This window comes from Phacochoerus africanus, chromosome 1 (assembly GCF_016906955.1).
Source record: "Phacochoerus africanus isolate WHEZ1 chromosome 1, ROS_Pafr_v1, whole genome shotgun sequence".
Classification (NCBI taxonomy): Eukaryota; Metazoa; Chordata; class Mammalia; order Artiodactyla; family Suidae; genus Phacochoerus; species Phacochoerus africanus.
The window spans coordinates 7937985-7959990 of record NC_062544.1 but is presented as its reverse complement, the minus strand read 5'-3'; the positions used below and the strand labels follow the sequence as shown (position 1 = coordinate 7959990).

General features: G+C 55.6%; 2 protein-coding genes across 8 annotated transcripts in view; one reads left to right on the top strand and one right to left on the bottom strand.

Moving 5' to 3' along the window:
• Nucleotides 1-9154, top strand: part of TNIP1 (TNFAIP3 interacting protein 1) — a 52946-nt gene extending 43792 nt beyond the window's left edge. For all 7 annotated transcript variants that reach the window (XM_047770441.1, XM_047770392.1, XM_047770227.1 and 4 more), the window contains 7 exons: nt 368-496; nt 2737-2868; nt 4563-4688; nt 5072-5137; nt 5441-5629; nt 6476-6566; nt 8383-9154. In XM_047770441.1, coding sequence (XP_047626397.1) covers nt 368-496; nt 2737-2868; nt 4563-4688; nt 5072-5137; nt 5441-5629; nt 6476-6566; nt 8383-8417 — 768 coding nt within the window. In that variant the 3' untranslated portion in view covers nt 8418-9154. The remainder of the gene's footprint in view (nt 1-367; nt 497-2736; nt 2869-4562; nt 4689-5071; nt 5138-5440; nt 5630-6475; nt 6567-8382) is intronic.
• Nucleotides 9155-9661: 507 nt separating this feature from the next.
• Nucleotides 9662-18305, bottom strand: GPX3 (glutathione peroxidase 3). Its single transcript, XM_047770521.1, has 5 exons — nt 18145-18305; nt 13282-13435; nt 11674-11791; nt 11126-11225; nt 9662-10719 (listed from the first exon to the last, which is right to left on the bottom strand). Exons 1-5 carry the CDS (start codon nt 18229-18231, stop codon nt 10498-10500), a joined length of 681 nt encoding a protein of 226 aa, XP_047626477.1. The 5' UTR covers nt 18232-18305; the 3' UTR covers nt 9662-10497.
• Between the last annotated feature and the right edge of the window lie 3701 nt (nt 18306-22006).

Here is a 22006-nt window from a genome sequence, read left to right as displayed (position 1 = left end):
ACAACACTGTGCACTCAGTCTAGGGGCTCACGGACCTCCTGAAGCCTATCCGTGACTCCTGCAGTGAACCCCTTGCCCATGGCAGATAGGTGAGCTTAGACCAGACAGGGCTGTGACAGTGCCCACGGCCTCAGCTCACTCATGGAGGAGCTGGTGGCGGAATCCAGGGCCCTTCGCTCCGCGGAGCCGTCTCTTCCTTGAGGACAGGACTGTGTGAGCGTTAGCGCTCTCAGCCAGGTGTCTTGCCCAGAGCCTTATGCGGAGTGAGAGCGAGACAGGAGCCAGGGCTGCGAGGGGTGGAGCAGGCGGGCAGGAGTCCAGGCCTCCTGGAGAGACTCCCTGCTTACCAGCCCCGTGTTGTCTGCAGACCGACAAGGAGCAACTGACAGCAGAGGCCAAGGAGCTACGCCAGAAGGTCAAGTACCTGCAGGAGCAGCTGAGCCCGCTCACTCGGCAGCGGGAATACCAGGAAAAAGAGATCCAGAGGCTTAACAAGGTGGGCAGGGCTTCCCTGAGCCCATGCAGTGCCCACCCCGTGGTCTGGGTCAGGGCACGGGCACTGAGGGCCGTGGTGCAGCCCCACGGCCCACGTCTTCCGCCTTTCCCTCCCCACGCGCTGGGTGCCAGCCCGGGCCGAGCCCTGCTCTGCAGGCCCTGGGACGTGCTGTTTGCTCACACGATGCTCCCCGAGCATCACGCAGGTGGAGCCTCAACGCTGCCGCCTCAGCAAGGCCTCCTCCCCCTCAACCCCGCCCACCCCAGTCTCCTTTGGGTCACCCTATTCTATGTGCCTAAAGCCCCAGCAGCTTCTTTCACACCCCTGCTAGCATTTTCTCATGATTACTTACTGATGACGCGTCTTCCCATCCAGTGGGGTGGGAGGCGTGTGTTCTCACCAGGGTGCATGCCCCCAGCACCATGCCCAGTGCCTGGCAGCAAGCACGTGCTCGAGAAGTGGATGTGCACAGGCCGAGGTTCCTGCTCTCGAGAAGCGGGGGTCTGGGGAGATGGCGCCTGGGGTGGGGAGAGAGCCTGGGTAAAGCAAGAGCCCTCTGTTCTGAGCCAGCTTAAAGCCCCTGTAACCTGTCTGCGCCTCAGTTTTGCCGTCTGAACCCTGGCTGGTCATGCCCACCTTCCAGTGCAGGGTTAAGCAGTGAGCTTTGAAAGAAGGGGCTTTGAAAGGAAATTTTCTCCGAAGGCTCAGCTTTTCCTCCCGTCCATCTGCCTTTCCCTCCTGCCTCCTCCTTCTGCTCCCAGTGAGCTCTGCCCTGAGCTCATATTCACGGGCCCCAGCCCTGCTGGGATGACCCTTGCTGTTTGGTTTTGGTGTTTGATAAGCCTTGATGGTGCCGCATCCAGGGCTTTGGGACCTGTCCTCAGCAAAAAGAATGATCTCTCCGGAGCTGGGAGTCCTGGGGGTCTAAACCCAAGCAGACTATTGTATGTGGTGCTGGTTGAGGACATGAGCCAGGCAGGTGGCTGCTCTTCAGGTTTCCATGGCATAGCTGGGGACAGACGCTGGTGGGGATGACCAACGCATGGCTCTCGTTGTCTCTGGCCCTCTGTCTTCTCATCTGAAAAATGGGGTGGGTGGAGGAGGAGGAAGTGCAGCCATAGCCTCCCCTCGAGCATCCAGAATTTCCTCCTGACTCAGCCATTTCTTCCTGTTTCTGGGGAAGTCAAGACCAAGTGGGGCCCACGTCCAAGGTGAGGGGGGTTTCCTTGATCTCCCTGTGGTCCGGGAGGCGTCACGAGCCGTGCTGATGTGTGGTTAGCAGAGGCCCTGCTGTCCAGGGAGCTAAAGTCCAGGTGGCGAGGAGGGTGCTCCGTCTCGAGAGGTGGTCCAAAGTCCTCAAGCAACACGCTAGCAGGGTTGAGGGAGAAAGCCAGTTAATGGAAACCTCTTAAGAGGATGAGAGCACACCGTTTATGTAAAAGAAAAAGAATCTTTTCAACGTGGTATCATAGGGACGCTTTTCAGACTTTCCAAATGCTATTTGGTGATGTTTCCGCCCATTTTCAGGGTTGGAAAGGTAAACTATTAATTAAGTCAAAGTTAATATCCAGTCTCCTCTAACTATGGAAAAGTCGGGGATGGTTGGCTTGGTGGGAATGGGTTGCAGAGGCTGAAGAGCCTCAAGGCAGGCTGTTGCCCAGAAGGCTGGAGCTTCTTTCTTACCCTGAAGGAGACTCAGAATCCTTTCTGGGCCCGGGTGCCAAGGATTGAGCCCCACTTCTCAGGCGGGGGAGGTTCTCCCTTCTACATAAAGACCCCGGGATAGGCTGCTAGTTAAGAGCACCCACTGGCTTTGAAGCCCTGCTCTGCTTTGCCAGTTGCGAGCTGTGTGACTTTGGACCAATCACTTCACGTCTCTGAACTTCACAGTTTTTTCTTTTTTGTTGCTTTTAGGTGTCTTGTTTGTTTTGGGGGGGGGGGGTTTGGCCGCACCTGCGGCATGGGAAGGTTCCCGAGCCAGGAGTCAAACCCGTGCCACAGCAGTGACTTGAGGATCTAGCAGTGACAGTGCTAGATCCTTAAGCCACTGCACCGTAAGGGAACCCCACGATCTTTTATTTACAGGACTGCGGAGGGGATTCAGTGGAACGGTGTGTGTCTTGTGTCAATAAGGTCACACTTAGTAAATAGTGGTGGTTATGTCATTGCTACCAGTCCAGTGGGGCCTGACTTCCGGGGGCGTCCGCTCATGGGCCCGTCTCCTCTCTTCCTGATCCCAGGCCCTGGAGGAGGCACTGAGCATTCAGGCCTCCCCATCCTCTCCACAATCGGCCTTCGGAAGCCCAGAAGGTGCCGCAGGCCTGATCAGGAAACAAGAGCTGGTCACGCAGAACGAATTGCTGAAACAGCAGGTGAGGCTGGGGGAGAGAGGTCAGGAGGGAGGTACCCGGGGGCTCTGGGACATCCCCGAGGGCCCTGGTGGGCCTGGATTCACGTGGAAGCTGTAATGTGTGGTCCTATCTCTGGCCGTTGGAGAGGTTTTCGGTGCATCCTCTCCAGCGGTGTATTCCTGTCTAGACCATTCCTCTCCCACACGCATGATGGAACCACCTCCGTGCCCCAGCTGTGCTGTTATTTACCTGATAGTTTGAAAACAAAATTTTATTTATTTACTTATTTATTTATTGGTCTTGTCTTCTTAGGGCCGCACCTGCGCCATAGGGAGGTTCCCAGGCTAGGAGCCTCATCAGAGCTATAGCTGCCGGCCTCCACCACAGCCATAGCAACGCTAGACCCGAGCCGTGTCTGCGACCTACACCACAGCTCATGGCAACACCAGGTCCTTAACCCACTGAGCGAAGCCGGGGATCGAACGCACAACCTCATGGCTCCTAGTCGGATTTGTTTCCCCTGCACCATGACGGGAACTCCAAAAAAACAAAATTTTTAATAAATTCAATAAACGTATGTAAAAGGGAACTTTAGATTTTGACTATAAAGGGGAAAAGCAGTTTATTATTTGCCACAAATAGAAAGTAACGGTAAGCAGTACATACGGTAAAGACAAAACAGCGCTGTGAGACTCTAGCCAGCTGCTCTTCTCCGAGGAAGACTGAGCTCGAGGCCTTTCTGCTTTTATGTAAGGGAAGTTAACAGGCACGAGAAAAGTGTTCCAGGCGTGGTAGCATAAAGCGGTGACTTTCTCCTTGAGAGACAGAGGAAGGAAAGGAAGCTGGACAGCGTTTGCCTCTCCCATGTGTTTCTGTGCTGTGGGGTGCCCTGCTTTGGGTGTTTCTAAATCGCCTCGAGCCCAGTCAGCGTCCCACTGACCTACAGCAAAGATGCGAAACTGCAGACGCAGAGACAGGGCCCCGTGCCAGCCCCATCCCGTTCCCTTCCCTGCCAGGGCCCCCCAAAGCCTTGGGAGCGTTTCGTAGGTCCTTCGCCCTCAGAGCCAGGAGAACTGAGCTCCCGTCCTCCGCTCTGTGTGGGCCTCAGCAGAATCAAAGGATGGGGCTGGTTAATAGCTGTCCTGCTTTTTTGAAAGCCATGGATCCCTTCTCCAAATAAAGCGCTGTGTCTTTGGTAACCATGGGTTTTTCGGAGTCTGTGAGTCTGTGTCTGTTCTGCAAAGAAGTTCTTTTGTATCCTTTTTTTTTAGATTCCACATATAAGTAATATTATGTGGTATTTGTCTCTGTATGACTGACTTCACTTAGTTATGTTTAATTGTCCATGTTTAGCATATAATCCTTATGCTTTCGATATCTTTGATTTTAGCTGAGGTCTAATAAAGAAAATGGATGTCAGTTAGTCTTATAACTGACCCATGCAACTAAGCCAACGTTATCATATGATTATGAATATTTTACCACAGGAAATAAAGCGTAATACTTCCAAAAATAAAATAAAATAAAAAATAAAGCGCTGTGTCAAAGCGCAGACCGTAAGATGAGGAAACCCAGAGCGCCTCTGTTTGGAGTTGGGGTGGGGGGCTGGAGGTGCACCCGTTCCCCGTCTCTTGGGGGTTTTCGAGATGGGATGAGAGCAGCCCTGCTGTCTGACTCCCGTCGTCCGTCTGAGCCTCCCGGCCCCTCCTCTTCAGGTGAAGATCTTTGAGGAGGACTTCCAGAGGGAGCGCAGCGACCGCGAGCGCATGAACGAGGAGAAGGAGGAGCTGAAGAAGCAGGTGGAGAAACTGCAGGCCCAGGTCAACCTGACGTGCGCCCAGGTGAGATCAGCTGGCTGTCACCCTGGAGGGGGGGTGGGGCCCGGGCGTCAGGACCCGCGCGGACGCTCCTTCCAGCTCTCCGCCGCCTTTCTCTGCACCCCGGAAAGGCCCTTCCCCGCTCCATCCTCTAGCTCAGACTTTCCGCCATCAGTTTTGATACCTTGAAAGAGCAGATTTCGGAATGGACTCTGAGCCACCCCCAGCCTGGCCTGTGCCCTGCCCCGCGGGCCCTTTCCCAGGGCTGGGCCGGACAGGACAGCCCAGAGTGGAGGCCTCCTGCACTGGCCGCTCCTCCCTGGGGTTGGTCAGGCCCTGGGTCCAGGCCTGGCCAGGAAGCACCTTTGCTAACAGTCTTCTCTCCCTCCTCCGTCTCCTTCTCGCAGCTAAAAGCCTTCAAAGATGAGGAGAAGGCCAGAAATGCCCTCAGACAGCAGAAGAGGAAGGCCAAGGTGAGGAGGCTTGAGGGAGGAAGCCGCACTGGCCGCGTTTCAGCTTCTTCGGGGAGCTGCAGTCTGATGGGGGAGGCGCTGTTTGCTCCCGTGTCCTGCTAACTAACCAAGTAGCGGAGGGAGCGCCCTACAGAGTCAGTGCTCAGGACACACCGGCTGACATCTTTGCTGCCTTCTGTGCCCGTGTGCCAGTCGTCAGAGAACTAGGATTCTAAGGGGAACGCAGGAGATGGGACACGTGTCCCTGGGGACGGCCTGTGCCGCCTGTCACAGGCCAGAGCCAGATGTCAGCCTTCCTTGCAGAGCTCAGCGGACCGCTACCACGTGGAGTCCCACCCGGAGCACCTCTGCGGGGCCTACCCCTACGCCTACCCGCCCGTGCCCGTCATGCCACACCACGGCTTCGAGGACTGGTCCCAGATCCGCTACCCCCCGCCCCCCACGGCCATGGAGCACGCGCCTCCACTTCCCAGCTCGCGCCTCTTCCATCTGGTGAGTCAGTGTCCCCTTCTGCTCTCCAGGACACCCGCCCAGGCCACCCATACACGTTCGAGAGGGCAGGGTCAAGTGAGGGGGCCAGAAACTGTATCTTCAGCCCCTTCTGAACAACACCCTGGTGTGTGGCCTGCTGTCCCAGGGCCAGGACTTCCCAGCCCAGGGCTGCTCGGGACCACTGGCGTGGGACAGAAAAGGCTGAGTGAGGGGGCAGGGCCCGAGGCCAGTCAGGCTGGGGCATCAGAGCTTGGGGGTCGCCTTTTTTCTCAGCTCTCCGTGTAACCAGGTGCCAAATCCTCACCCTGCATTCTGGCCCTTTGCTTTTCCTTTATCCCCCCTTTGTAATTTCCTTTCCTTTTCTCTTTCCCCCCCTTGCTCATCCTTCTGCCTCCCAAAGAGCTGATGTCACCTGTGCCACCCTCTCCAGTGCCTCTGCCATGGCCCCCTTGGGCATCTCTACTCTCACCTGAAGGGAGACCACTGCCTCCCGTGTGGCTTCTTCCCCAGCCAACCCCCCCCCCCACCGCCCCCGCCATGACCCTTCTTCACTCACATCTTTAAACGCCGGAGGGTGGTGTGGGGTTTAAGAGAGTGGCCCGAGGGTAGAGAGACCTGGACGCACATCAGAGCTTGGCCACTTGCCCAGCTGGACGGCCTTCAGCACGTGACTTAATCCCCTCTGAGCCCCAGTTTCCTCACCAATAAAATGAGGGTGCCCACCTGGGTTGGCGTAAGGATTCCGTTATACTCAGGTAATGTGGACTTGGTCCTGTCCTGGCACACCGGCGGCTGCTGTAATTTTCAAGGATGGTTCGTGGTGAGTAAGCACAAGTTCTCTTGCAGCCAGAATATACCTGGCGGCTGCCCTGCGGAGGGATGCACAATCAGAGCTCGCAAGTGATGGACTCGCCCGCGGCCAGGCCCGAGGATCCAGGTGCGTGTGCCCCCGTAGGAATGGGTCTTGCCTCTGCCGGGCAGGTAGCGTCTCCCCCAGGATGGCCGTGGTTTGGGGACGATGTTGCTACCTTCTGACCCAGGCGGAGGAGGGGCCCAGCTCTCTAAAAGAGCGTCGACAAGAAAGGCATGGGGACCGCGGGATGCGGGGATTGAAACCATTCCTCCATTCATTCCAGTTCGGTTTCTAAGCACCGGGCGCTGTGCTTGGTGCTGGAGAAGCCAAGACAGAGCAGAAGCAGATATACCCTCTGCCTTTATGACCTTACGGTGGTATTCTGTGCCCATGAGCCAGGCGGGAAAGAACAGCAAATATCACACCAACGAGCATACTGTTGGTCTCAAGTGCCCGGAAGGAGGAAGAAGAGTGGGTTTCTCTGGGAGCAGACAGCGGGGACCTGACGTAGCCTGAGGGTGATGACATTTGGGTTGAGACACCTCAGCGTGAATGGCCTTAACAAGATGAAGAGGTTGGAGTTCCCGTTGTGGCTCAGTGGTTAACGAAGCCGACTAGGAACCATGAGGTTGCAGGTTCGATCCCTGGCCTCGCTCAGTGGGTTAAGGATCCGGCGTTGCCGTGAGCTGTGGTGTAGGTCACAGACATGGCTCGGATCCCCCGTTGCTGTGGCTCTGGCGTAGGCCGGTGGCTACAGCTCCAATTCAACCCCTAGCCTGGGAACCTCCACGTGCCACAGGTGCGGCCCTAGAAAAGGCAAAAAGACAAAAAAAAAAATAAAATAAAATAACAGACGAAGAGGTAGAAGCCGAGGGTGTTCATGTGGAGAAGCGAGAATGGACAGGCCTTGGTGGGGGCAGGTGGAGAGCTGTGGCTACCTGAGGGTTAAGAGAAGGCCCGTGTGGCAGGAGCCAGGAGCGAGGTGTGGGAGGGAGACAGGTGAGGCGCGCTCCGGGAAGTCAGCGGGGCCCCGCTCGAGGGCCTCGCAGACCAGGGTGGGAGGGCTGCTCTCTATCCCAAGGGTGAGATCTGCAGGCCTTGGGCATTTTCAAATCAGAGTGGCCTGAGCGAGCAGATTCGCAGTGTGACCAGGTCCCTTGGGCCATAAACCGTGGGCCGGGGAGGTCTGTTCGCCGGTCACAGGAGGCCTCCAGGCCCTTAGTTACTCCCTCGCTTGCCGTGAGGCTCCCCTGGAGCAGAAGGCACAGCCTGGCCTGCGGGGCTCCTGGGAACAGCATCACAACTGGTGGAAGTGCTAGGGAGACCAAGTCCGTCTCATCCTAAGGAGGAGTTTTCTAAGGGTTTTCCATGAGACCGAGTGGCCCTCCACGAAGGTGTGTGAGCGGAGGCCGCAGGGTGACTCGGAGGGAGCGTGGTTTGGGGGTTCCAGTGGTTGGAAAGAGGCCTTGGGCTGCTCGGTCATTTTCTCACGGTTTCCTGCAGAGCCCTAGAGGTTCTGAGGAGCCCCCAGGAGGCTGCTTTGATGAGGACAGAGGGTGGCCAAGAGGTCAGGACTGTCCCCTGCCCAAGAAATACTCCCTTTCTGGGTTCTGGAAGCAGACTGACAAGGCCCCGACACGTCCTAGACCTGGGACTTTTGGCCAGTTTTTTAAGACTCCTTGGCACCCCCGTCCCCTGTCCTGTAAAGAGATAATGATCTGCCTGCCTTAGAGGGCAGGGCTTGAATGACAGAGGTACCTAAGGAACTCAGCCCAGGGCCTGGCACCCGGTAACGCCCAGCAACACTGCTTCTTTCATTCTTCCTGTATTGGTTCCCTGGGACTTTGAACCCTGCTGTACCACGTCATCTTTAAGTCCGCAAAATTTTGTGTTTACTTAGAGTCCACCAAAAATGGCCGTGAGAGACCTCAGTGAAACCAGTCATTGGCACCACGCCTGCGTCTTGCAGAGCCAGCTGACTTCAGATCACTGAAAAACTCGAGGCCTCGTGCTCTGTGTGGCCAGAGCCTTGGCCATGCGGGATGCTGAGATGGATGGCCAGCTTGTGCCCCGGAACCAACCTGAACTGTTTCCAGACCGGGGAGGCTCCATCCAGAAGGTGTCCATCTGGGCCTCTCCTTTGAGTGACCAGGAAACACTCACTACGGTGCCACCAAGCGGAGAGACGCATCATCGGCCTTGACCTTCCCTCCTCTGTAGAAGCTGCCAGGGGGTGTCAGTGTCGAGTGGGGTGCCGTCAAGACCCCTTCTTTTCAAAACTTCCCCAGAAGTGGTTCAGCAACCCCTCCGGGGACCACATTCAATTCATGCGTGTGTTTAAATGTTGCTTCAAGCTGTGCAGTAGCGCGACCTGCCCCACTCCCATCCTTTCCCCCTTGAGGAGCTGCAGGAAGAGCAGGTTTGCGTCTGGGAGCAGGGAGGACAACAGGCTGTCCTGCCGCTGGGCCGTCCACTGCCACCCACGGCAGCCTCGCCAGTGCCACACAGCCTGGGACGAGGGCCATGCCGCCACCTCCGCAGAGGTGCCCCAGCCTGAAGCTGCCAGACCCTCAGCTGGAGGCTTGCGGTGCCAGAGGCCTGGAGTAGGGTGGCTGTCGATCCCCGGGCAGCCGTTTGCACAAATCTTGGACATAAACCCAAGTTGAAGATCAGCACCTGGTGACTGGTGTTCTTTTATGCCCCAGCTAATGTTTCCTTCCAAGTCAATCAGCGTGCTGCTTTCTTAGCCGCTCCCTCTGTACCCCACTCTTTCTAGACCCCCCCCAAAGAGCATCACTATCACCCTTGGCAGATATGACCTGGGGCCCTGCTCAGAGCGTCCGTGAGGGTGGGGCATCCAGGGGCTGGGAGTCAGGCAGCCTGGGTTTGCATTCCCGGCCTGCCCCTCACTTGTCAGGAGACATTCTGTGAGCCTCAGTTTCCCCATCTGTCAGCTGGAACACCTGATCTCAGCCCTAGCTGCCTGGGAGAACTGTGGGGTGAGAGTAGGCGGGAACTGGTTTTGCAAACTCCACATGCTGAGTGAAGAAGCAGAGCGGGGGCCCAGAGCACTGCCTTCATTTCTTCTCCTCTTGTTCCTCCTCCCCCACCACCCGGCACTTCCACCCCCCCACCCCCACCCAGCAGCCCCATCGAGGGAGCACCACAGTAGGCTCGGATGCTGCAGAAAGGCCTTTACTAGGTACACGGGGTGAGTCTAATGCCAGCAGGTCAGGGTGAGGGGAGAGGACACATCCCCCGAAGGAGCAGTGGTGGCATCTCTGCCTGGGGGCCTTGGCCTGAATGCACGAAGGGCCAGACCTTCAGACAGACTCAAGGGGGGTCCGCCCATGAGGGCTTCGGGCCCCTCCTTCATGAAGATGCCACCCCTGACACTGGGATCGTGGCCTTTGCTCTCACATCTGCCTTGGCTGCTCTCAGGGAACACTGTGGGGTGGGGCAGGGGGCTTGAGAGGGCCCTCAGGAAGGAGAGAGGCCATGTCGGGGAGCGGGGGGCTGTGTGGCAGACCCAGAAGCTTCTGGGCACTTCACTGGTGGTGTCTGGAGGCAGTGGGAGATGATGGCCCCAAGGGCTAAAGTCCAGGTTAGAGCAGACCAATTGAATCTAGAACTGGTTTTTTCCTTTGGGCTCACTGAAAGTGAGTTGTGATCATTGGAGCAGAGAACCAGAGGGAGAGGGGAGTGATGCTCCGGCACCCCGCCCCCGGCACACAGCTGTGGGCACACTTACAGGCCTGGGGATTCCTGCAGGTCGCCACGCCTGTAAGTGGCAGTGCACTCCTGTGGTCACACACACCTGTAGGCATGCATGCACATGCTCACAAGCGCAGCAGTACAGACACAGTTGTGTGCACACGTTCCTGTCGGGCTGGGCCCTTGTGTCCTAGTGAGGGGTCTAGCAGGGGACAGCGGCGTGGTTGTAGAAATGGATTCCTTCCTGAACAGAGTCCTCCCCAGCCCCTGGGGGGTGGGCACAGGGTGGGGTGGGCCTCCATTACTGCCGCTTGGCCTCCAGGGCTGCCCGCCGCCGCATGTAGGCCAGGATGTCCAGCTTGACAGTGTTGATGGTGGTGCGGTGGTACCAGCGCATGACGGGCACACCGTCGGGCCCCACCAGGAACTTCTCAAAGTTCCAGCGGATGTCATGGACCTTCATGGGTTCCCAGAATAGGCGGCCCGGTGAGCCCAGGAGCTCCGAAGTAGGAGGACAGGCGTTCTGGGGAAGGGACGAGAGAAGCATCAGCCCTGCTTAGAGCCCCTCCCATCCTCTCATCCCGCCCCCTCCCCGGACTTCTTGGGGGGAAGAAAATAGCCTGAGAAAGGAGCGCCAGTTGCAGAGTTGGAAAACGGCATCCCAGAAGCAGCTTTGGTTCTAGCAGATTGTGAGAGACCCTCAGCTTGTCCCTTCTGGGGCCCACCTGTCCCAAGGGCTGATGAGACCCTGGGATCTGCAGAGCCCTCTGGTCGGAACAACAGATGCCAAGACATGAGCCAAGAGTCCAGGAGCAGAGGGTGGCACAGACCCTGTCGCTCGCGGGCTGGAGCAAGGAGCAGCTGCAGCCCCGTCCAGAGGCAGCCCCCGCCGGGTGGAGCAGCTCCTCCAGAGCTGGCCGCGTGCTCACCTTCAGGAACGTGTAGAACTTCTGCTCCTTCTCCCCGTTCACATCCCCTTTCTCAAAGAGCTGGAAATTGGGGATGAAGCCCCCACCTGGTCGGACATACCTGCAAGGAGTGTTCTTACGTGGGTCCCAGGGAGATGGGCACAGGGCTCGGAAGTGAGAGGAAAGGATGCAAAGGGGAGGGCGGGTGGGGAATCTGGATTTTATTCTCCAGTGGGCAGTGGGAGCCAAGGACGACTGAGTGGGCATAGGCCTGGTGTGGGTCTGCAGTCCTTGTCCAGTTTAATAACCCCTTCCCCACACCTGAACTCCCCTTCCCCCACCCTGGTCGTGCAGTCAAAACCATCCTCCCTGTCCCTGTCCCTCTCCTGTCCCCGCTTCCACTGGTTCCACTAAAGGAGGTTCCTGGAAGGGGGTGGGGGGTAGTTCTTGCTGCCCCATAGACGTCTGTCATGAGTAGGGGCCAAGGCAAGGGATGCCTGCAGCCCGGGCTGGGGCGCAGCGCGGGACGTGCTCGAGGAGTTTTCTCAGGACACCGAGTGAGCCCTCACCTGAGAGTGGACAGAATCTCTGAGTTGTCTCCCGGTTCCTGTTTTCCAAATTGGTTGCAGGGGAAGCCCAGAATGACGAGGCCAAAGGGTTCAAACTCTTCCTGCAGTGCATTCAGTTCTGGGCCAGGATAGAGAGCAGAGATGGAGATGGCTGGGCGAGGAGCCCTGCTGCGTGTGCCTCTCCCCTGCTCACCCATTGCACAGCTGGAAACCACTGAGGCCTGACAGGGGAAGGGACTTGCCTGAGACCACTCAGGGAGTGCGGCTGTGCTGGCATTCAAATCCCATCCTACTGATGCCAGTCTGGATGGGTTGGAGCCTCAGGGAAAAGAGAGAGGCTTCCTCAAATCAGTAATCTCAGTCACGTGCCCACCACCAAAGAATGCCACCTGGGCCCTTAGGGTGAGGGCTCCTGCAGGACACAGGATTGAGCTTCCCGGAGCAAGAAGCATCTGTCCCAGGGCAGAAGTCAGATGACTTACCTGGGGTGAAGTGGGGCTCTCACAACCCTCCTATACCCGGGAACTCAAGAATCCAAGGGAGGCCCTGGCCCAGCTCCCCAGATCCCTCAGTGCCTCCTGGCCTCTCGTGCGGTGCCAGCACTCAGCCCACCTCTTGCACAAATGCACTCTTGCTCTATTCCCAGGGCTAAACAGAAGTGCTCGCTGCGCACTGGGCCACCAGCCTGCTGTCATTCTGCTTCCCAGAATTTCTGCAATCGCCAGGCAAAACCTTCTGGGTCCGATTGCCCTTGCCTCCCGCCCTACCCCACAAAGCATTTCCTTGCGGGTGCTGTCAGATGCCTTTGGCCTGCCTATCCCCCTGGCTCTTTACTCTGACCAGCTAAGGAGAAAGAAGTGAGGATACTCGGGATCACGACACCTCGGTGTAATGCCTGGTTCTGCCACTAAACACACGGTCTGGGGACTCAGGCCAGTTGCCTGCTTTCCAGGAACCAAGAGAAGCTCTAAGACAGATGTGGCCGAGGACAGGTAAGAAATTCTCAGCAAGGAGTTCCTGTTGTGGCGCAGTGGTTTAACGAATCCAACTAGGAACCATGAGGTTGCGGGTTCGGTCCCTGGCCTTGCTCAGTGGGTTAAGGATCCGGCGTTGCCGTGAGCTGTGGTGTAGGTTGCAGACGCGGCTCGGATCCCGCGTTGCTGTGGCTCTGGTGTAGGCCGGTGGCTACAGCTCCCATTGGACCCCTAGCCTGGGAACCTCCATATGCCGTGGGAGTGGCCCTAGAAAAGGCAAAAAGGCAAAACAAATAAATAAATAAAAATAAAAAATTCTCAGCGAGATAAAGCTATCACTTCTTACTCCAGTGAAAGGATGTGCCGGGCACAAACCCAATCTCCATCCTTCTTTTAAAAGGACAATTGAGGTACCCAGGGATGAAGGATTAACTGAGCACCTTCTAGAACATGTTTGAAGGCGATCAGACTTCAGGCTCACATAATCATTTTCACGGAACCACCCAACATGGTAGAGCTAAGGTGCAAGGCTTGGAATTCCATGAGCACCACCATCCTCTCCCCTTTGCATGAGAAAAGTTCCTGTGATTGAAATGTGCCCGACAGCCCCTGGGGAGGGAGGGTGGAGTCTTACCAACGTACTGGCCCGTCAGGCCTCAGTAGCTGGCCACGTTGACAAAGAGGACGTATTTGCCAGCGTACTTCTTAAAAGGGATGTACTCCTCCCCATCGATGGTGAGGGCTCCATACTCGTAGATGGTGCCACTCACACCGCGATAGCAGTCCGTCTGGAAGAGAAGGACAACCCGCATCAGGGAGCGATTGGAGCCGGAAGAGAACTTGGACACCACCACTTCCAAGATAACAGGGAGACGCGAAACTGACTTGCACACGTCAGCTGGATGTGCCCCGAGACCACGCCAGTAGCTCGAACTGGACTAGAACGGAGGTCTCTGAATTCCTTGTACTAGGTAACCATTTGGAAAGCACCTCATAAGCTGGTGAATGCTAGAGAAGCTTGGAGAATGACTTAGTAGTAGGGTCGTTACCTCTGCATCTCATGTCAGTTTATAACCATTCCCCCAGGCAAGCTCTGAGGGAGGCTACCCTGATGCTGGTTGCGTTATTGGATGGGCTCATGTAGACTGATTGGGTGGCTGTTGCAATAATGCAGGCACATGGGGATGAGAGCCTGAACTGGATCATTGTAGAAGGAAGGACGGAACGGAAATGAGGCCATGGCCGTGTGGAAAGTGGTGATTCAGAGGTTCCAAATCTGGAGGGATGGAAAGAGGAGGCTGTTGTTAGGAAACAGGGAAGCAGAGTAGGGGTCAGGAAAGGGGCAAGACCTGCTGTGAGAATTAAATGCGACGGTCGGGGCAAAGCCCGAGGGCCTCGCGTGTAGTTGACGTTCCTGGCGGCAAGCAGTCGCCTAAGTCCCCCTTTGCCCAGGTGCTGCTCCACCGTCAACCTCCAGAACTGGTAGAGACGGTGCACAATGGACCAGGTGCTAGAGCACCTGTGTTCCATGTTCCGCTCGGCCACTAACTCCCTGTGCAGTCTCGGACCAGCCCCTTCTCTTCTCTGGGCCTCAACTGCCTCATTTATAAAATGAGAACCTTGAACTGGATCAGCTGTTCTCAGCCACGATGGTGTGACCGCACTGTTCTCAGTGGGAGGAGGGAATGGATTACTGCCGGCAAGCAGGGTGCTGCACTGATCCCCGCTCCACCCCATCTCGTCTTTCCAACTTGGGATACAGAATGCAAAAACCTGGCTCTACTCTTGAAAAGGTGCCATGGCATCCATACCACCATCAGCAGGTGGGCCGGTAGCGCTGGCCTTGACATCCGAGGAGAAGTGGAGAGCCAATGAACAAATCAAGGGCAAACAATCCGTAGAGACCAGAGAGACAGGTGGTGGTGGTGGAGAAGGAAATTCACACCCCTCCCTTCCCATCAATCCTGGAGGACTTGCTGTTGAGGCGAGGTTCACCTGGGCCCAACTGCCTGCAGAGAGTCATCTGGGCTGGCAGGGCTGGCCCCAGGTGGGTGTAGAAAAGCTGCCACTTCCTGAAGACGCCGCGCCGCAGGCCTGCTGAGCCAGGCAAGACTGGGGCTGTCCCTATGGGGCCATTTCCTGACAGCGGCAAGCTCTCTTCTCGGCTCCGGTACCAATTTCCTGCTTTCCCTGAGTCTAATATTCCACGCCCCGTGACTTTTGATGGGTGCTGGTGGCAGGCCTGAGACTGAAGCTCAACATTCCTCCAGCCTCTGGGCTTCCTCGGTCCCAGCTGAGGTCAGTTCCATCCTGGGATACAGACAACCCAACACAACAAACACACCCTAGCAGGCCCCCGAGGTCCGGCAGCCAGAGGACACAGCCTCCTGCATGCCTCTCAACCTCCTCAGCTCCACTCCATCTGAGAACAAGCTGCGAAATGGGGAGAAGAAAAGCCAAGAAGTTTTCAAATGATGGAAGCTTGTAAGCCATGGGAGACTCAGTTTCTGAGCATAGTTTCAGGGTGGGGGCGGGTCAAGGGGAATCTCCTCTCATTAGATTTGAGTCTTTTGGGGTTGTGTGACCCTGGGCAAGTCACGTTCACTCTCTGAGCCTCCCTCCATCTGTGGACAGGTGAAAATAATACCGCCTGCCTCCCAGAATGGCTATGAGAATTTACTAGCAGATCAAAATCAGAATCTCAAAAGCCTCTTGGAAAGAAACCTCCCCCCCCCCCTCCGCCTTATCAATGGATAGTGATTACTCTGCCTGCAACAGGGGTAAATGGCCCTGATGTGCCCACATTATTGTGAAGAGGCCTGGGGTGTCCCCCAACCAGTAGGAAGAAAACAAGGCACTGGGGAGAGAGCCTCCAGAAGGAGGTACGGGTAACAAAGCTTTCTGCTGGGGCCACTGAGCCCAGTGCTGTGGGTTCAGACCGAGGGGTGTCAGAGGGTACCCTTGGTGGGGAAGCCATGGCCTGTGCTCACCACTGAGAATGTGCCCAGTCTTTATGGGAGCCCCCCCCCCCGCCCCCTGCCCTGCTTCCTTCTTCTGGGCCCATGAAGTTCCAGAACCCCACACCTTAACCGGAGGCCAGAGGGGATGGGGGTGGGGTGGGGGGGTGGGGGGAAGCAGTGGGGGTGCCTCAATTGTTCCAACAATGGGACCAGATGGGCGAGTTCCGGTGGCTGGAGAGTCGGGGGTGGGGATCCTGGTGATTTGGGTTGCGGGTCCTGTCTTCCTCCTCACCGCTCTCACTGCTCCCATCAATCAGAAGGAGCGAGAGGAGAGCTGGACTAGGGGCAGAAAGCCTGAGTCGTGGGCCTGCTCAGGCCTCGGGTTCGGTGTGAGCACGCCTGTGCTCTGGCTCCCCGGTGGTGAGATGGAGTCAGATTCAGCGCTGTCTTGAGAGCTCTTCAGCTCTGTCAGTCTGTGGTTCCATGATTCCCTCTGCCTGGTTCAGTCACCTAGAAACCAGCGGTTACTAGGATCCCACCCACGTCAGCAGCTGTTACTTGCTCTGGCCTCTGCAAGGTCCTTTTGTAAGGGAAGGACAGGGAGCCTGGGCAGCTTGAAGCTGGACTGGAGAGGGGACACAGCAAGGAAAGGAGGATTCGCTCTGTTTCCTGGCCCCTCCTTTTGAGCTGGGGGAAGGCCAGCATCCCTCTGGGACTGTTGCCCTTTGTCCATCCCATTCTCCACCTGCCGCTTGCCCCATCCCTTGGCCCTGTAGTTGGGGATAAGTGGTTGAGCCCTAGAACCCAGGGCCATGCCATTTCTCGCAAAGGACCTGGGAGGAGAGATGGGCATGTCCAGACTGTCATTAGCCAGCAAGTCTGAGCTGGTTGCATCTGATATGATCACACTTCATCCTAAGGCTTTTCTAGACCATACCCATCCTGTTTTCTCTGAATTTATCGATGCCTCCCTAGAGTTCTACAGAGAGCACTTGGCTCTGATGAGTTTCTCATGGGATCCGTGTTCTTCCCTCCAGCCTTCCTAAAGCGGGGCTCGGTCTTCTCTGCTTCTTCCCGAAAGGGAAGATATTGGACTGACTCCAAGATACTGCTCTGCCCATGGTCCACCCCTGCTTTTACTCCACACCCCAATATTGAAAGTCCCATCCCTGCCCTGGAAAATACCTTCTGAATTGGAGATTATGAACAGGACTGGATACAAAGCCAGAGACCTGGAGGAAGTGGCCTCCTAACCATCCAGTCTCTGAGCTCATTTCAAGGAGGGGCAGACTGAGTGGAATTTAGACTGAGGACAAGAGAGGGAATAGAAACAGACAGAAAGAACCTTGTGTTTGGAATAGGCTTCCTGAGCAATAGGTAGAATTCTGGAAATAGAATCATGGAGTTGCAAGATCTTAGAACTAAGATCTGGAAGATTTGAGAAACAAAGTGCAAAGCTTCTCGAGCTTACACAAGCATGGTGTGTGTGTGTGTGTGTGTGTTGGGAGGCTGGAGACAGAAATCTCTCTCTTTGGGTCTATTCCTATGTCTGGCCTTTGTCTCCCTGGGGAAGAGGATAGGTTTACAGTGCCCCCCATGGCACATACCGTCCAAGGAGATAAGCATTGCTGGGTTGACCTCATCCCCACTCTAGCTAAGGGCCACACGCTCTGCAGGGGATCAACCAAGAAGGCAGAGGAGAATTCTGCCTCTTCCATCAAGCTGGCAGGCCCCAGCTTTCTCTAATGATGAGGTCTGTTCAGGCCAATATGGGCGGTGGGTGGTGGGTAGTGAAGCTGCCCCCCAACGAAAAGCCTTCAGAAAACAGCATGTGGATGCTGCCCAGCTCCAAGCATCCCCTCTGAAAGCATCAGCTTCAACGTGCCCTGTCTTCCCGCCGCACGCAGGGGGAGAAACTGAGGCCTACAAATGATTAAAGACTCTAGGCAGCATCCGGGCATGCTGTCCTGCCAGCCTGGAGCTCTTCCTGTCACAGACCTCTGCCTCTTCTGCCAGTGTCTTGGGATTCCACCTGTGTTCCTGCTTGGGCTAGAAGGGGGCCACACAGCACCGCTGTCCTTCCCTTTTGCCTTGCCTGCTCGTCTTCCTGGGAACCTCTGCAGCCAACCCAGATGCCAAGACTCCAGGCCTTTTTCTGTGCCACCCGGGGCCCCTCCTTCAGGCCCTACTAGAGCAGAGTATCTCGGAAACAGCGCTGGGCATGTGTGTAGCAAGGGGACCCTGAGACAGTGTTGGGGAAGAAAGCTGGACTGGGGAGCTTTCACCTCCATTCATTCTGCCCCCCCCCCCCACCAGGCACCCAGGTCTCCAACAGATGGAACTGCGAAGAGACGGATGACGGTCCAGTGCGCTGGAAATGAAGGCAAGAGGAGGTAAGGGCATCTCGCGCCTGTACCCCTTCTGGAGGGGAGCTCCGGAAGAGGGGCGCCTGGCAACCGAGAGGTGGACATCTGCAGGCTACGTTCATTCCTCTGGTCGGGGTCCCACCCCCCCCCGCCCCCCCGAGGCTCACTCACCTTCGACTTCTCCTGTCCCCGGCTCGGCGGGAGGAAGCCGGCCAGGAGCAGGGAGATAAGGCAGGATGCCCGGAAGAACCGGGCCATGGCTGGCTGGGGGTGCGTCTCGAGCTCTCCCGAGGCGCTGTCTGACTCCCGGGCACAGTCCGTCTGAGGTGCGGGCCGCTCTCAGCCACCTTTCAAGCCCTCAGCGATGACCAATCCGTGGCCGGGCCGGAGTCCTCGTAGCCAATGGCAGGGCGGCTGGCATTTCAGGGGCGGGCCCGACTTACCCTCCGCTTCTCCCCCTCCCCAGCCCCTGGGCGACAGTGACATAAGCAAGTCTGGGCAGAGAGCTGGGAGCCAGGTCCTTGTACAGGACTCCGTGAGGCAGGCGGCCCCCTCTCCTTTCGGCTCTAAAGTGCGGGAAGAAGCAGGCACCATGTCCTCCAGCACAGGCAGGGAAAGGACTTTAAGAAACACGGAAGAACTGATGGACCTCCGGGGTGTCCCCTGTCCCCTCTGGCCTGTTTTCTGGTGGAAGGGATGCTGAAGTCTTAGAATGTTAGCAAGAGATGAAGTGAGACTTCCAGGAACATTTGCCATTGGTAGCTTTAGTGCTTCAGAAGCAAAGAGTGAGTGCCCTAGGGGTTTGTACACAGCCTCTTTCCTGCCAAGAACACCGTGATTCCTTAGTTGGCTTGGGAGCAGAAAATACATTTCTTCCCTGCGTGGTCTTGAACATATTGCTTTCCCTCCCTGGGCCTCAGTTTCCCCAACTGTGTAATGATGGGATTGGTTGAGGCTCTTGAACCGCCTCTGTCTCTGACTAGATGACTCACTTCTGACAATAAGTGACAAACCTAGACCAGGAGACCCTTGAGAGCGCGGACCGTCATCACCAGCTGGCACAGGGCCTAGAACACAACAGGTGCTTTAATATTTGTGGCTTTAATCAGGCAATGGATTGGTTTCTCTGCTTGGAGGCACTGATTATCAGGTCAGGCAGCTCCTGGTCTGTGCTGTCTCCGTGTGATCCCGGGGGATTCGTTGTGATCAGCGCTTCCCAGATCGGACTACCAGAATCTCCTGAGGAGCTTTGTGTACAGATTCCCAGGTCCCCCCTTCAGAATCCCTGCGACAAACCCTCTAGGGGCAGAAGCTGTGACTCTGTCTTCAGACATGTTTTCAGAAGGTGGTTCTGAGGCAGATGACTGTCTTCTGATGGTGAAGAGCCTGGAGATGCCACGCCTTTATTATGATTTAAGTGAGATTGTCCTTGTGGGAACTGGGAGGTTCTGTCTCCACTCCACATTCTCTATGAAACCTTCCTGACCTCAAACCACAGGCTGTTGAAGTCAAAGGAGTCTTGAAGGCCAGGAATTCTTTAAATGAGTTCAAGCAAGGAAGTATTTGCATCGTGGCTGATACAGAGTATATGCTCAATAAATATTATTTATTCAACCACCTCATTTTACCGACGTCTAGAGATGGGGAACAATGCACCAAAATTCCCAAAATAAATCGGTGGCAGAGAAGGCACCTGAACCCAGGTTGCTAGACTCCATTCTCATGCCCTCATGACTTTGTTCTGTTGTCTTCCTCCTTCCTTCCTCCCTTTTTCTCTTTTTCTTTTATTATTATTGTTATTATTTTTGCTACAGATTGTGGCAGCGGATGTGGGATCTTAGTTCCCAGACCAGGGATCGAACCTGGGCCACAGCAGTGAAAACAGCAAGTCCTAACCACTAGACTACCAGGGAACTCCCTGTGCTGTTCTCTTTTCTGAAAAAAATTTTTGTTAGCATATAGGTGATTCTGTTGTCTTTCGAAGGTCAGATTTACCCAGAGTTACGGACATCTGGATTCATAGTAGTTTGGCAGAAATCTATTGTTCAGCCGCATCAGCAGGCGTCGAGTGTCCCTCAAAATATGTGCCTAGCACCATCTCAATACCGTGAGCAATGTCACAGCATCTTCCGGAAGTTGCAATCCCTGCCTTCAAAGTGTGTCCAGCAGAGCCAGGACTAGGGTGAGGCAAGTCTCAGGCCTCACGGAGAGTGAGTGCCTCCTTAAATTTTGCCCCCTGTCTGCCTGGCTGGCTTCACCTTCGTCCTGGCCCTGGTGTTCATTTCTTTTGGTGGGGGGGGGGGGGGACAAGAAGGAGTCAGAGCCTGAAGCTTGCTGTGGGGACACAGACAAATTCCTTTCCCTCTCTGGGCCTCAGTCGGTCCATCTGACACTGTCTCCACGGGTGGCCTGTGTGGCTCTGGAGGGGTCTAGGGAAGGCCTGTGCTGACTCAGGAGGACTTATTTCACGAACAGTGGGGTGGGAGGCTGGGGGAGCACGGCTTGCCCTGGGGTTGGGTGTTCAAGCTACCGATGACTTTCATAGGAGGTCTGAGCTTCAGCACAAAGAACGTGAGGACAAGAACGTACCCGGTCCTCTTTTCAGCATCAGCCTTTTTAATGCATTTGGCTGATGTGTTCTCAGGGACCCTATGTTTTGAAAGATATTCTTCTCCACCAGGCTGTTTCTTCTGGCCTTCAGGTTAAAGTCCAAATTCCTTGGCGCTGCAGACAATAGCCTCCAAGTCCAGCCGCTTCTCATCTTTTGCCACTGTCGTCTTATTCTCTCCACGGCTGTATTCGACTTTTCTCCAGTCCTTCCAACATGCAGGTCTCTCACTTCCAGGTCCTATCGGTGTTGTTGCCTCTGCTTGGAGCTCTCCGGGTACTCTCTCTTTTCCTGGTTTCTCTCCTACCATTTTCAGGTCTCAATGTAATCGTCACTTCTTAAGGAAAGACTTTGGTTCAGGGCCCCTTGCGTTATTCTAGTTCCGAAGAGTAGCCGACTTTTTTTTTTTTACACCAATCCCTTGTGGTAATTGACCATCATTTCGCATCTGTCCCTTTTCTGCCTTAAATTCTAAGGTCCATAAAGGCCTCATTCTCACCACTTTGCATGGGGCTTAACACACCATAGATGGTCAGAAACTGCTGAGTAAATGAATGCCAAATAAAACACTATTTGGCAAGTAGAATAAGCAGAGCTTCAGGTCAGCACAAATTTTGAGGTCACAAGATGGGTCTAATTCCACCTGCTAGTAAGATTTGAGACACGTGAGTTAGGCTGAGCGAGCTTCTCAGAGGAGTGTAGATGATTTGCATAGGGTTTCAGGAAAGGAAGGGTGGAGAGAGATGCTGTAGAGGAATCAGAAGCCAGTTTTGTTTCCAGCCTGAGAACATGCTCTACTGCATCCCAGATATGTGGGCACCCAGTGCCTCTTCACTCCCTGTCTTTTAAGCATACTCAGGGAACTTGGGGTGGATGGGGAAAGCAGGTGATTTAAAAAGGAGGCTTTAAAAAAAGTGCTGACGCTCTGTGTCCTCAAGGAAGACAGAACATGAGTTAATAAACAAGATGGGCATTAAAAAGCCGAAACAATGGAAGCCAGCCATATCAGTGCTGAGTAAGCGCAGGGCTCGGCGACGGTGATGGGTCATCCAGCTCACGTGTTGGGTCCAGATGGGGGCAGCAGAAGGGAGGCCCAGCCCCCAGCCCTTCAGTGCCAGCCTCGACCAGTGGCCTTGTTTTGCAATCAAGAAGGGATTGCAGAACCCAGGTGGGGCCTTGAAACTGCTGGTTTCCTAAATAATTGACAAATTCAGGCTTTGAGTTAGCCAGAGAACAGGAAGAGGGGTGGACTAGAGCCTTTGCTTTTGAAACGAGCGCCTTCCAAAGTCTAGGCGTCAGTTTCCTCATCTACAGAATGAGAGGTGGACAAACTGACCTCAAAAGCCAACCTTTTGGATAATGAGAGTAACAGCCAGCATTCACCTAAGATCCTATATGTACCAGGTACTGCCTTCGACTTAGTAA